This window comes from Lolium rigidum, chromosome 4 (genome assembly GCF_022539505.1).
Source record: "Lolium rigidum isolate FL_2022 chromosome 4, APGP_CSIRO_Lrig_0.1, whole genome shotgun sequence".
Lineage (NCBI taxonomy): Eukaryota > Viridiplantae > Streptophyta > Magnoliopsida > Poales > Poaceae > Lolium > Lolium rigidum.
In genome coordinates this window covers 130,444,060-130,456,601 of record NC_061511.1, presented here as the reverse complement: position 1 = coordinate 130,456,601, position 12,542 = coordinate 130,444,060, and the positions used below count along the sequence as shown (strand labels likewise).

General features: G+C 43.8%; 1 protein-coding gene across 2 annotated transcripts; it reads left to right on the top strand.

Annotated features, from left to right (window-relative positions):
• Positions 1 to 416: 416 nt before the first annotated feature.
• LOC124705635 (protein EXECUTER 1, chloroplastic-like) lies at positions 417 to 11,085 on the top strand (the record flags this gene model as incomplete). Of its 2 annotated transcripts, XM_047237345.1 has the most annotated exon segments (12): positions 417 to 919; positions 2,533 to 2,649; positions 3,505 to 3,570; positions 4,261 to 4,367; positions 5,557 to 5,635; positions 6,280 to 6,990; positions 7,466 to 7,574; positions 7,700 to 7,866; positions 8,529 to 8,603; positions 8,680 to 8,772; positions 8,853 to 8,971; positions 10,574 to 11,085. In XM_047237345.1, coding segments are annotated over 11 exon segments (2,109 nt in total). In that variant the 3' UTR covers positions 8,946 to 8,971; positions 10,574 to 11,085.
• Positions 11,086 to 12,542: the final 1,457 nt, after the last annotated feature.

The window sequence follows — 12,542 nt, the reverse complement described above, 5'->3', positions numbered from 1 at the left end:
AGGCTAGCACGGTAGCACATGACGGCTGTGATGCATTTTCCCATAGCAGACCCACAAATAATCGTCCATTTTTTTTGCACAGTAATTTCCGAGGACCCAAGCAAGGTATAGCCGCCTTTGTTCTTTTTGGAAAGGAAAAATCATCTAGCCGCAAATGCTTGGAGCCAGCCAACCACGAGCGCGCGGGGCCCACAAATAAGTTCCCCTCGCCGGGGGCCCACCCGTGATGTTCTCCCCCACGAGCACGAGGTTCGTCTGCTCCCCGCGAAAGTCTTATCAGTTATCGTCCTCTCTCGTCCTAATCCACAGGAAAGGAGACAACGCCAGGCCACCACGAGGCGCGAGCGCACGGGCCACGCTTTTCTTCCGCTTCCTCGCTCGCGTGGCCTCCACCTCCACCTCCCTCGCCGTCGCCGCCTCCGCCTCCATGGCGTCCGTCCACACCGCGCCTCGCGCGCCGCTACCCGCCACGGGGCCCTCCTCGTCCTCGCCGCCGTCGCACCCGAACCCTAGCCGATTCCTCGCCGCGCGCCGCCTCCGCGTCCGCCGCCTGGCGGGCGCCGCGCCGACGCGCCGCGCTTCCGACGCGGCCTCCGCGTTCCGCTGCGGCGCGCGCAGCCCCGGCGCCGACTCCGGCGGCGAGCGCCGCCGAGGCTGGGACGCGCTCTTCCACGGCGCCTTCCAGGGAGCCGTGCGCCGGTGGAGCGAGTACGTCGGCAGCCGCTGGCCCTCGGCGCCCGCCTCCAAGGAGGCCGGCCCGGGGAAGAGGGCGGAGAGCTCTCGCCAGCCGGAGGAGAAGGTGGAGGAAGACGGCGAGGGCAGGGAGGTGGGGGACGAAGAGGGGAAGTGGAGCTGGGAGAGGTGGAAGCAGCACTTTGCTCTTATTCAGGAGAGCGAGGGCCTTGTTGATGAACTGCAGGTTCATTCTTCTCACTCTGATTCGCTATCTGTGAATATGAATTTGGTTGCACGGAATGCACCCCTTGTTCAATGCAGATGATCGTTTTTGTTACTTCTGATTACCAACTTGGAACGTTTAGTACTTCTATAGCAGTATAATAAATAACTCTGTTGGCGATGCCTAAATTCCACATCTCCATTTTCTTCTGCCAAACTGTCTACCTTATAGTAAATTAGTAATAGTAGAAACTAGCAACAAAAACAAGTTAGGTTGGGGAAAAGAGGTGCCTGATTATCATACCTGAACACAAAACAGGTGCAACATTGCATAACTTCATGGTTTTAAAGGCGTTAAGGCGTCTTAAAGCGGGGGGGGGGGGCTACACGCCTAAGCGACGCCTTTAAAACCATGACTTCATGGATACACTTTGCGTGATCTCTTGTCTTTTGTGATATAATTTGTGTGTTATGAGGCGCACCTTGAGTAGTAGAAGTTTGAAGAAATACTTTAACTGATGGTAATTAACAATTCTAAGGAAGCCTACTCCTTAGAGACTGAACATTATTGAGGCCAAGCCTGCCATAATTGGCGCTAAGCAATTTTCATCTACTAGGAATGTGGATTTATCCCCGTGGTTCTTTCATGTGTCGAAACTACTAATGTTGTGTTAGACCTAGTGATTGTCGGCTATAGCTTGGGCTTAATGTCATAACCACTTCTTGCCTATGCTGTCTGTTACAATCCCAATAACACGTTGGAAAACAGTGTCAATGTTTGTACTTAAGATTTGCTATTCTTAAGCTCAAATACCCTTTTGTTAATAGGCACAATGGTCTGGTAGGTTCACGAAGCATGCATGGTTTAGACTGGTAGAACACCTACACTTTTAAAGTAGAGCTGGAATCACAAGAGTCACCGTAGAAGCGACGGTCATATACGAGTTACAGTTTGACTACCTTCCTGACATCATCACACTACTTAGCTTCATTATTCCATATATTATTGTCAAACGGTCTTTCATGGCAAACATCAAGAAGAGTTGGGTCTTTCATGTGGAAAACACTGTGTCGACATTTAGATTTAAAGTTTGCAATTCTGAAGCTAAAACCTCTTCTGTTATGCGTGGTGTAATAGGTTCACGAAGCATGCATCATACCATGGTTTAGACTGGTAGAACACCTGTGCTCTTAATGTAGAGCTGGAATTACAGGACTCACCATTGAAACGATGATCGCATGCGAGTTACAGTTTGACAATACTAAGATTCATGATACCATTCCATCTATTATATTATTGAAGGTCCATACTTCGTGCCAACATTTTCTCTGACCGGGACTTGGTGGCAACATTAAGAAGAGTCAGGAGCTCATCTACCATTTTGAGTGATGCTTGGACTTTTTTTCAAATGTTACCAATTGAGTGTGCTGATTTTAATATACCCAGAATTGTTTGGAACTATTGAGCATGCTGTTTGGATCATATCTGGATAGGACTTAAAAATTCTACGAGAATAGCTCAATTATTCGTGCATGGCTGATATACCATGTGTATATGTGTTTTCCGCCAATTTTTTTCCTCTTAACCTGTGTATGAAATTGCAAATTTCCTGATGGCTGTATATTGCATTTCAGCTACAACTCCGTACTGCTGTGTATAGAGAAGACTATAGGAGTGCTCATAAACTGAAGTTGGCTATTATTGCTACATCAAGAAATGATACTGTTGGCAGAGCAATATCTGACTTACATGTAAGAAATTAGAAATATCTGTTCTTTTATCTTTGTATAGTTAACTAATAGTAAATGCACCTCCGATCATTTTACTTTGCTTGTCACGTTGTGCCCCTCTACTCCAGAATATCCCAGTTAATTGCCTGCCCCCCGACTTGCAAAGTAGTGTCTTCCTGTGCTACAAGGGGATTAATGTATGGTGTGTTCACTGATTTGGACGGAAACAATAGCAATAAATTATCTAAACTGGGATAACCCAATTTATGGGGCCTTCAAGATCTACTTTCAACAAAAATTTCTCTCACCTAATGTATTTACATTCCCTATCTTAATCAGCAACATTATACCATGTCAGTCTAAATGCCACCTATGACAAGTGACCGACTTACAGTACACCCTGTTGAAACTGGACATGAGTACATGACCGGCTGTTTAATTGGATAACGCGTGTTGTGCCGCTGTGAAACTTGGGGTGACACGGTTGAACAGGAGTTCTTTCACACAAGTCTAGAGATCCCGGACTTGCGTCTGCTTGGAGGAATAATTCTTGGACGATGAAACGAAATAGAAGTGATGGGGATTTGAGCCCACGGCCTGCAATGGAGCAATTGTACACCTGCCTGCTGTGTTTTGTACATATCTTCAATTCCTCAAGTATTAACTCTGGTCCAGCCTTCCAATCAGGGACCAGAGCCTGACCAAGCCATCGACCTGTCCTGTTTCCAAACTATGCTGTAGTCAAGAGGGATTACTCTAAATGTTCTCATGTAGAGTCAATGATTCGATTCATGCCAGGAGTAGATTGACAAGATTGATAGTTCAATGTTAATTTGATGATTGGCCACTGCTTATCTAATGTTTTTACTCTCACAGAGGGCCATATCAGAGGAGCGTTATATGGATGCAGCTCATATTAGAGACCACGCTGGTGCCGGACTGGTTAGTACCACAAAGGCTCAACTATCTGTTACAGTTTGCAACTGTGAAATATGTAATATGTAGTACCACACATAATTTAAGTACTTTAGAGGACGGACCTTTTTTTCTAACGGAAAGGAACATACCTTTTAAGTTAATGTCTGGATTAAGCCATTACATTGAAGGAAAATGGTACATGAATCCTGGTTGATTACTTGATTTAGTTCGAGTTAAGTTGAAGAGGTACGGAATGACAGCACAGGCCCATCGGGTAGAGATGCATGCCATATGTCTGACCGTTGCCTAGACCATGCACAAAGCACGACGTTCTCTTGAGCAGAGGAATTAAAAGATGGTAATCATGCTATCCGTCTTAGTTACTGATCCCACATGTGGCCTGCCGCTTGCCTAGTTAATTCCACTGTTACCACTGCTTTTCAATGACCATATGTCCTTTTAACTGTAAGCTAGCAGCTTTAAGTTCATGCAGGATAAGGTCATCCAACAAGCCACTGCCATTTAGGCCTGAATATCTTGTTGTGGAAATTGGAATACTCGTGCATAGAAACAATAGACTTTGTATATGAAGTAGCATTTCTTAGTTTTTATTATCTACTGTACTCTCATTTATGAATATCCCTTCTACTTTTTTTTGTTTCTTTTCATCCGTGCAAAAGAATGCCATTACCTGATCCTTTAGAGCATTCACAGTTGGGATGGTGGTCTGGAATTTCCGGAAGTTTGTCTGATCCATATGGTCTTATAATTCGTATAAGCGCTGAACATGGACGTTACGTTGCAAAAAGTTACGATATCAGGTATTACTTTTGCAGATCATTTATTGTTTCACGATTATGTTCTGCATGTAAATAACTGCAAAGTTTTTCTTTAGCTCTATTAAGGGCTATGTGCTTTTTCTTGAATAAATCTTCTTCGTGTGCTTTCTCCATGCATTATGTTTATGCGTGACTTGAGTTCTTAGTTTTATCAGCCCTGTTTTGGGGAAGAGATAGAAAAGACAATTCCTATGATATGGTTGGGTTAGCAACTGCAGGGTGTTCATTCTGAAGGAAGCTATGCCTTCTATTATGGAAATGGGTGCATATTAGCTGTGTTTTGGTACCTGAGAGTAACTACTAGAATTAATTCAAATAAGGGGTGTGGGAGTTGCTTGTTTGTGGTCGAATTAACATGTTAAGATGTTGAGGTCATAGAGATTAGAGAACATGGCAATGACATCAGTTATTGAAGCTTACCGTGAAATGTGAAGAAACTGGGTCAAATCATGATTTTCCATTGATGAAATGGAACTTGGATTCGTAGGAGCGACTTTGTTATTTGATCAGTTATCACATGAAAGAGCTACCAGCTTCTGTTTGGATTATAGATTCATAACAATGATGTATGAGCTATGTATGAAGGCTGTAGAAAGAATTGTTTCCTTTCAACCACTATAGTCATATGTGAAGGCTGCTTCAATGGTAATATTAAAACTGCACATGTCTTGCATCAAATCATATCACATCAGCAGTATTTTCCAAGGTAGTATGCGCTAGTCAAGTGCTGTGGGAGCCCAAACTACTAGTGCCTAATAATTACAAATTAGTTTGGGGCTCTGAGCTAGGTGTCTGCCTAGGCAGGATAAATTGACTAGGCAGGCAAGGTGGGAGGGTGCCACCTAGCTCTCATGCTACATTTCTCCAGTACCCGCGTGTCCATATTATTATGGTACAGATGAATTCCCTTCCTCTAGTTACGTCGATTGTCTTGATGCCTATATACATGTGCGTCTTCATAACTTTGAGCTTACGTTTAGTTGTTTAAACCTTTCATTTAGTTGCTCAATACTAAGTTCTCCAAAATTACTAATTTTAATCAAATCATCTTGCGATGGGCTTTCCGTTGCATGAATTGTGTTGAACATTTGTTTTATTTGCTGAAAGTATTGACTGTTTTAACTCTCTCTCTCTCTCTCTCTCTCTCTCTCTCTCTCTCTCTCTCTCTCAGGCAGCTGGGTTCAGATGGTCATGGTTTCCCTATATTCGAAATTTATTTTGCAGAGGCAAATGGAGGATACAACCTGCAGGTACGTGCATAACTAAAAATGGTCATTCCCGCCTGTCACAAATTGCACAAGTAGAATGTCAGGTTACGTTGTTGGCACATGCTCCTAAAATCACGTTACACCCCTTATTTCCTCTGATATGACGATAGCATTATAGGATATGATGATGCCAGCTGGATATGCCATACTGATAAGCATTTACATTTTTAATATGTACTTTCTTTTGAGTTATGTAGTTGTAGGTGGACCTAGGTACTGGTCCCCGACATTCCTAATGCACATGAAGTACCATGTCCTGACTTCCACAGTTACCGTTGTGTCTGAAATCTTGTTATATGCATCCTTTATTCATAAGATTTCAGTTAATGGCCTTCCGAGCGTAGCTGCCTTAGTTTACTCATGGCCACAAATAAGCAAAGTTTTGACTAGTCCATACATGTTGACGTTGAGCTCTGGTATATGGCATCTGGCAAGTGTAGCAGTCCTGTACTATGACATGGTTGCTATACCTGATCTGACCTAGTTTCAGACTTTCAGTACAAAACCTAAGCTTGCAAGAGCTCCATACTAGGTTACGGCTTACAGTCATTGCTATCTCGCAATTTGCGAACTTGAAGCTTTTTAGTCATGTACATCTTCTGACAGAATGTGGCTCTTGTTTCCAGGCAGTGCATCTGAAACCAGATGCCAGTGATTCAGACCAGTTGCCAAATATGTTGAGTGGAAAGATAGACATCAACAGTATGAACATTTCTAGTAGTTCCTTAGGGGCTAAGCATGAGGAACACGACGAAGGCATAAATATGGACGATCAAAGTAGTGATGACAGTGACGTTGCTGCTGGGCCAGCTGGTTTGAAGAATTTGTCAAACGATTCACCTCCAGTTCCCAGGATCAAAATATTGAAAGTGGCACCTATGGAAAATATCAACCAAGACTATATAATTAAAATCTTCGACCAGATGTCAGAGGAAGATGATGAAAATGATGATGCTGAGATCGAAAATGAATCTTCACAAGATATTGGTGATGAAGATAACAATGAAGAAGCAGAAATAATTTCAGCAGAAGAGAATAATAATGAGTCTGGCGAGGAAAGTGATATTGAAGCCCTACTATCAATAGGAATTGAAATTGAGAACGGCAAGGAATTTGCTTCTCAGTCATCACCTAAAACCTTTGAACGTATGCCTGCTAAATTAGACAAGAGAGACCGCTTTTCATTCTCCTTCTATACTGAACAGTCGAGTAAAAAGCCAGATGCAGAAAGGGCTCAGCAGATTCCGAAGAAGCGAGTTGGCTTCCGTACCATTGAACAGGATGGTGATCTAAAGTTTGATCGTGTAAAGTTGGCTGGGGGCAACAGGAAACTACCGGTAATTGATACTGTGCTGTTCTGCAATAGCTTTGATCTCATGGCTTACTGCTAAAGTAAACAAACAACCTATTATTTACTCTGGGCTTCCAATGCTATTTTTGTTTCTCTCTGAATGTTGCCAGTATGCACAAACCGGTACAACATCAAACTAAGCTTTTTATAAACTGTCAGCAAATTTTGTGAACTTTTTTCTGTAAACTGCACCACATTTTGTCTTGCTGATAGACTGCATTGATCTGTCCAAAAACTTCAGCAAACTAGTCTAACATCTGTTTTTGAGTTTTCTTTTGGATGTCAAAAAGCTATCTGTATTAATTTCCTTTCGGCATGAGCATAGCTTGAATCCCCTTCGTATTGCTTTTTTTCGATTTTCCCACGTATATAAGATAAAACAAAGGAGCATGTTTTTTGAAATAGCATTGTAGAGTCACATAAAGAAAGAAGAGTTTTTCATCTCAATTTATCTGCTGCAGATATTGCAACTTGGTCTTAAGCAACACAATAACAATGTTCAGCCAAAACTATATGGAGTTACCCACTTCAGCCGTATTCAGATGCCTATCTCTTCCGACCCTCTTAGTGGTATTTCTCTATTCATACCTCCCACTTGAGCTTTTCATGATATCATTATCTGTCATCTACCATTCAAAAAATTTTATCTGTCGTCTCCCTTTGCTGGTATTAGCTCTAAAAAAACTTCTTGGCAGGCTTATATGAGACTGCATCTGGATTCGACTCAGAAGTCCTTAGTTTACAACGGAAATTCGGTCAATGGCAGGAGGATGATTCACCTGAGGAGCATGTGGATCTTAAATTTTACGAGTACGTCGAAGCTGTCAAATTGACTGGGGACAATCTTGTACCAGCGGGTCAGGTATTATGCTTTGGTTTATGCCTTTCCTGTTTGCAGCTGAAATGCACCATTTTTGGGTACTTTGATGTTAACTTTGCACTTACTCTTTCTCTAAGGTAAGAAGTGTGTTTATCATATCATGCATTGACGTTTTTGAATAGTCTTCTGAAATACCTTGCATTTTACATAACATTAGGGGTGACACACTCAATGTCCGTAGATCACATCCTTATTCTAAATCCTTTAAGTTGAATGCCCTTACTCTGTTTCTTAGTTGCATTGTGGTACCCCTCTCTTCTTTATGTGATCATGTAGTAACTGACAGCTTTGATTACTAGAGCTGATTAAGATGCCTTAATTTCTTATTATGACATCCTTGCTCAGATTATTCTGATCTTGGAGATCACTATTTAGTACAATATGAATATTTGATGCTGTCGAAATACTTGTGCATTATTTGGCTGGTTCACGGACTATTATAAAATAAATTGACTAATGCCGCACATGTACAAAAAATTAAATTACGTGTTGGTTTGTATAGCAACAACATAGAGGTTGTAGTTGTTTATTTATTTTTCTTTTTGAGTAAAATTAACCTGTGCCAGCTCATAAGTCGAATTTGTATAGATATTTTTGCATTGACAATTAGTAATTTAATTCTATCAATGTTATTTCCATTGCAGGTTGTCTTCCGTGCAAAAGTTGGCAAACACTATCTGCTCCCTCATAAGGGAATCATCCCTAGAGAACTCGGAGTGGTATTTTCTCTGAGAAGATTAGTGATTTTATCTTTTCACTATGAAACTGCTTATCATACATTACAATATAATACAGGTTGCTAGGTATAAGGGGCAGAGGAGAATTGCAGATGCTGGTTTCCAAAATCCTCGGTGGGTTGATGGTGAGCTTTTGATACTAGATGGAAAGGTAAAATTATATATATAAAGCATATCTTTGTTTTTATATTCATTACATTTTTTAAACAGAGTTCAATGTGCAATTTGCAGTTCATCAGAGATGGTCCTGTGATAGCTTTCTTTTACTGGACATCAAATCTCCATCTTTTTGAATTCTTTAGGCGGCTGAGTCTTCCTGACTAGGTTGACTTAAAGAGCTGCAGTTGAAGGTACTGCATTTCATCTTATCGTGGCTTACTTACTATCCAAGCTGTCACTGTTCTGAAGTATTGATAAATGATAACCATCATGCCCTTTACTGTTGTTTCTTGTTGCATTTGGTCAATATTGTTGATTGTTCATGCAGAAGTGGTTCTTGTTGATAATTTATGTGTAGAATTACTCATTCTTAATGCATGTAATATTGTAGTCCCTGTACCAACCAATTAGCATTAAATTGGACAAAATTTCATCAGCTGAACATCTTTTGTGAAGACAGATAGTGCTCTCATAGGTTAAAACACAAAGCCAAATTTGAAACACATAAATAGTTTTCTAGGTGAATTTCTACTGAAGCTTACTTTTAGTCAAAGGTATGTTGGGTTGTTTCCACTTGTTTTGAGAAGAAGTATTTGGTTTATTCTAGGTTTGTCTGAGCATGTTAGATTGATAGATAACTCAGGAAAACATGATTATTGTACTGTATTCTGCTTGGTATTTATGCTTGTCCTTTTTTGAGTTTTTACTTCATTTCTTACCTGAGATTCCGATGATGCTTGATCCTTATGTTGATAGATATTTGCTGGCAGACTGATGTTGCGGATTGTTGCATGAGCTCCATGTTACATTGTCAGTAGCGAGCCCTTTAGGTGCTTTCCCTGTGCCATTCACGGAGTAGAAACCTTGCTAGCCCATTATGCTTATAAGTAGCTGCCGAAGCAATGCAAATACAATATGCCTGGTTGGTGTTTGTTCGACGAACTACTTAACACCGCCATCAGTACAAGAGCCGCTGTGTCCCCAGAGGCATGGGTTTGCAAGCATCGAGTCTTTAGCCATCTGACGGAGATGACCCTCCCAAAGGACCTCCTGGGAGGTCCTCTGTACAGGATCACTTAACCTATCAATCTATCAGACCTCCAGTACAGGGACTCACTCCTGGTGATGTGTTGGATCCAGTACCATCAGCTGGACTCTTTTGCCCTACATTGTCACCTCAATAGGTGGTTTTACAAAGAATATGTAGAAGGTATCTCGAAGGGCATGCTATGAGACCTATGGACTTTGTGTCCTTCATGGTTGAGATCCTCATCACGAGGCGCATCCTGTCCCTGAGCTGGGGGGACACGGACAGGTGTAGGTTGTCTTTTGCACTTGAATCTGTATATACATCCAGCTCATTTTCATGCACGAGCATTGGTCTATCAAATGACCGAGTCTGTCTGTCTCTGTCTATCTCTCCCTGTCTCTCTCTCTCATGTCATGCCAGTTTCTAACTGATGGTGTCATTATCATGAATGATTCTTGATGTCCTTCTTTGTCACTCAAATTCACTGAAAACAAAAAAATTCATGAGTTTATTTTGTTTCACCAGTGAAAGGTGACTAATAAGCTTTGCGAATCCATTATTTGACTTCATTATGATATCTGCAATTTAGTAGTAATACAGTTGGATCCACCGCAACAACTGTAGATATTGGGTTCTATTACATTACGTGTGTTATGTCTTTGCCCTACTCTGCCCTGAGAGGCCATTTCTACTTATTACCCCTTAGTTAACATCTTCATACTGCAGGAGACTGAACATTGAAAACCTGTGCACTTGTTACCAGGTCTGTCGACAATCACAAATGCTGTTGTACAGTTTACAGATGATAATGTACATAGTTGCCTCTCGAGCAAACTGGACTTTCATCTAGCATCACATTTTCCAAATACGGGGTTTGTTTCAAAGATGATCCTGCAATATGATAATGACAACATGAGAGTGCCATTCACATAGAAAGCTGTAAAATTGAAGGGCGAGAAATTGAAGCCAGAGAAGAAGTTATCTGCCAACTTGAAGGGTGAGCATTTCTCATTCTGGGTTGAGGTCAAGACTTGCTACATCAGAAACAGATAAGAGTAACTTATTTCGAGAACAAGTAGAACTGCAGAAGTGAAGACTTGGCCTTCATACAGGGCCATTTTGTATGTGAAATATAAGCAACAATTTTTTGCAGCGTGGTGAAAACTCGAGTGTGTTATCGTGTAACTAAGGTCACCGTTCAAACCGGTCATCGGAGATATAGACTGATGTATATTTATACAGCTCGATGCCAATATATTCAATTATGTTGAACTATGTCCATGTCGCAATGCCAATCTTTCCCCTCTCCAACAATCAAGCAAAAAACTATGACTCTTTCAGAGGGTACTTGCATATGGCTCTAGCCTCCACGCATTGATGGTACTAGCAGGCATCCGCTTGTCATTCCACCAGATCAGATTCTTGTTTCCTACTGTAGCTGTCCTTTTTTTTGTGTGTCTTCCTGAAATCAAGAAGTTAAAAGGTACTGCTGGTGAGGCGTACTGGAAGCAGTGGGCCAACGCCGACAAATAACATCCAGTGATGTGCTGTGTGTAGGACGTGACCGGGATGGCGTGATGTCTTGTCTTGTCGCGTCAACCGGCGCCGACCGGAGGGCAGCTCCACCGGCGCGACGCATTTTAGCGTCCGTTTGCGTCGGTCCTTTTGGTCGAAAACGACCACGCGTCCGTTTGCATCGGGGTGGCTCCAGCGGCACGACGCATTTTTTTTAGGACGAATCATTTTTTTGAACTGAAACATAATTTACAAAAACTGAAACATAACTTACATACTTGAAAACATAAAAAAAAAAACCTAAAACGCCTATCGCTCGCGCATCGTGGCCGTGCTTGCTCCTCGTCGCCGTCGAGCAAGATGATCTCCGGTATGTCCCACGGCCGGCAGCCATCCGGGGGAGCGTACGCCGGGCGCGATCGCGGTGCTCGAGGTTGAGGAGGCTGCGGCCGAGGCGGCGGTGGAGGCGCCCGGTGGCCGCGGGCGTGGCGGCGGATGAGGAGCCCGGCCATAAGGCCGTTGCGGCGGTGGGGGAGGCGCCGAGCCATAAGGGCCGTGGCGGCGGTGGGGAGGCGCCCAAGGCCGTGGCGGCGGTGGAGGAGGCGCCGCCGAGTCCGGGAGCGCTCGTCGAAGGGCTTCATCCGCGGACGAGCCCCGCGGCATGACGAGCGGTGGCGTAGCGGGGCAACGGCGGCCGCACGGCGCGCGTCGTACTCGGAGACGAGGAGGCCGAGCTTGGCCATCTCACCGTCCGTCATGTTGTCGGGGAACTCGAAGTTCCGGCCCTCCGCCATGGCCTGCTGCCATTCGTGGAAGACGAGGCCGACGTAGTCCTCGCTGTCGTCCTTCACCTCCTCGCTATGGTACGCGAGCGCCTCGATGTAGTCGTCGTCGTCGTACACGGTGTAGGCTTCGTCGTCGTCGTCCTCGTCCTCGCGGTCGTTGTGCTGCGGCTGCTGACGACGCGTCGGCGCCTGCTGACGACGCGTCGGCGCCTGCTGACGACGAGCCGGCGGTGCAGGGCCGAAGGGATAATCCCTGTCGCCCATGAAGCCAGCCCTTCGTCTGTTGTCCGTCTCCGTGGACAGGTACGTACGCCAACTCTCCGAGTCGATGGCGTATGCCGGATCGGCGCGGAGGTCCGCCGGCGGATATCGTCTCCGCGCCGGATCTCCTTGGTCCGCTCGGGCTCGCGCGCGAGTACTCGGAGGGATGGG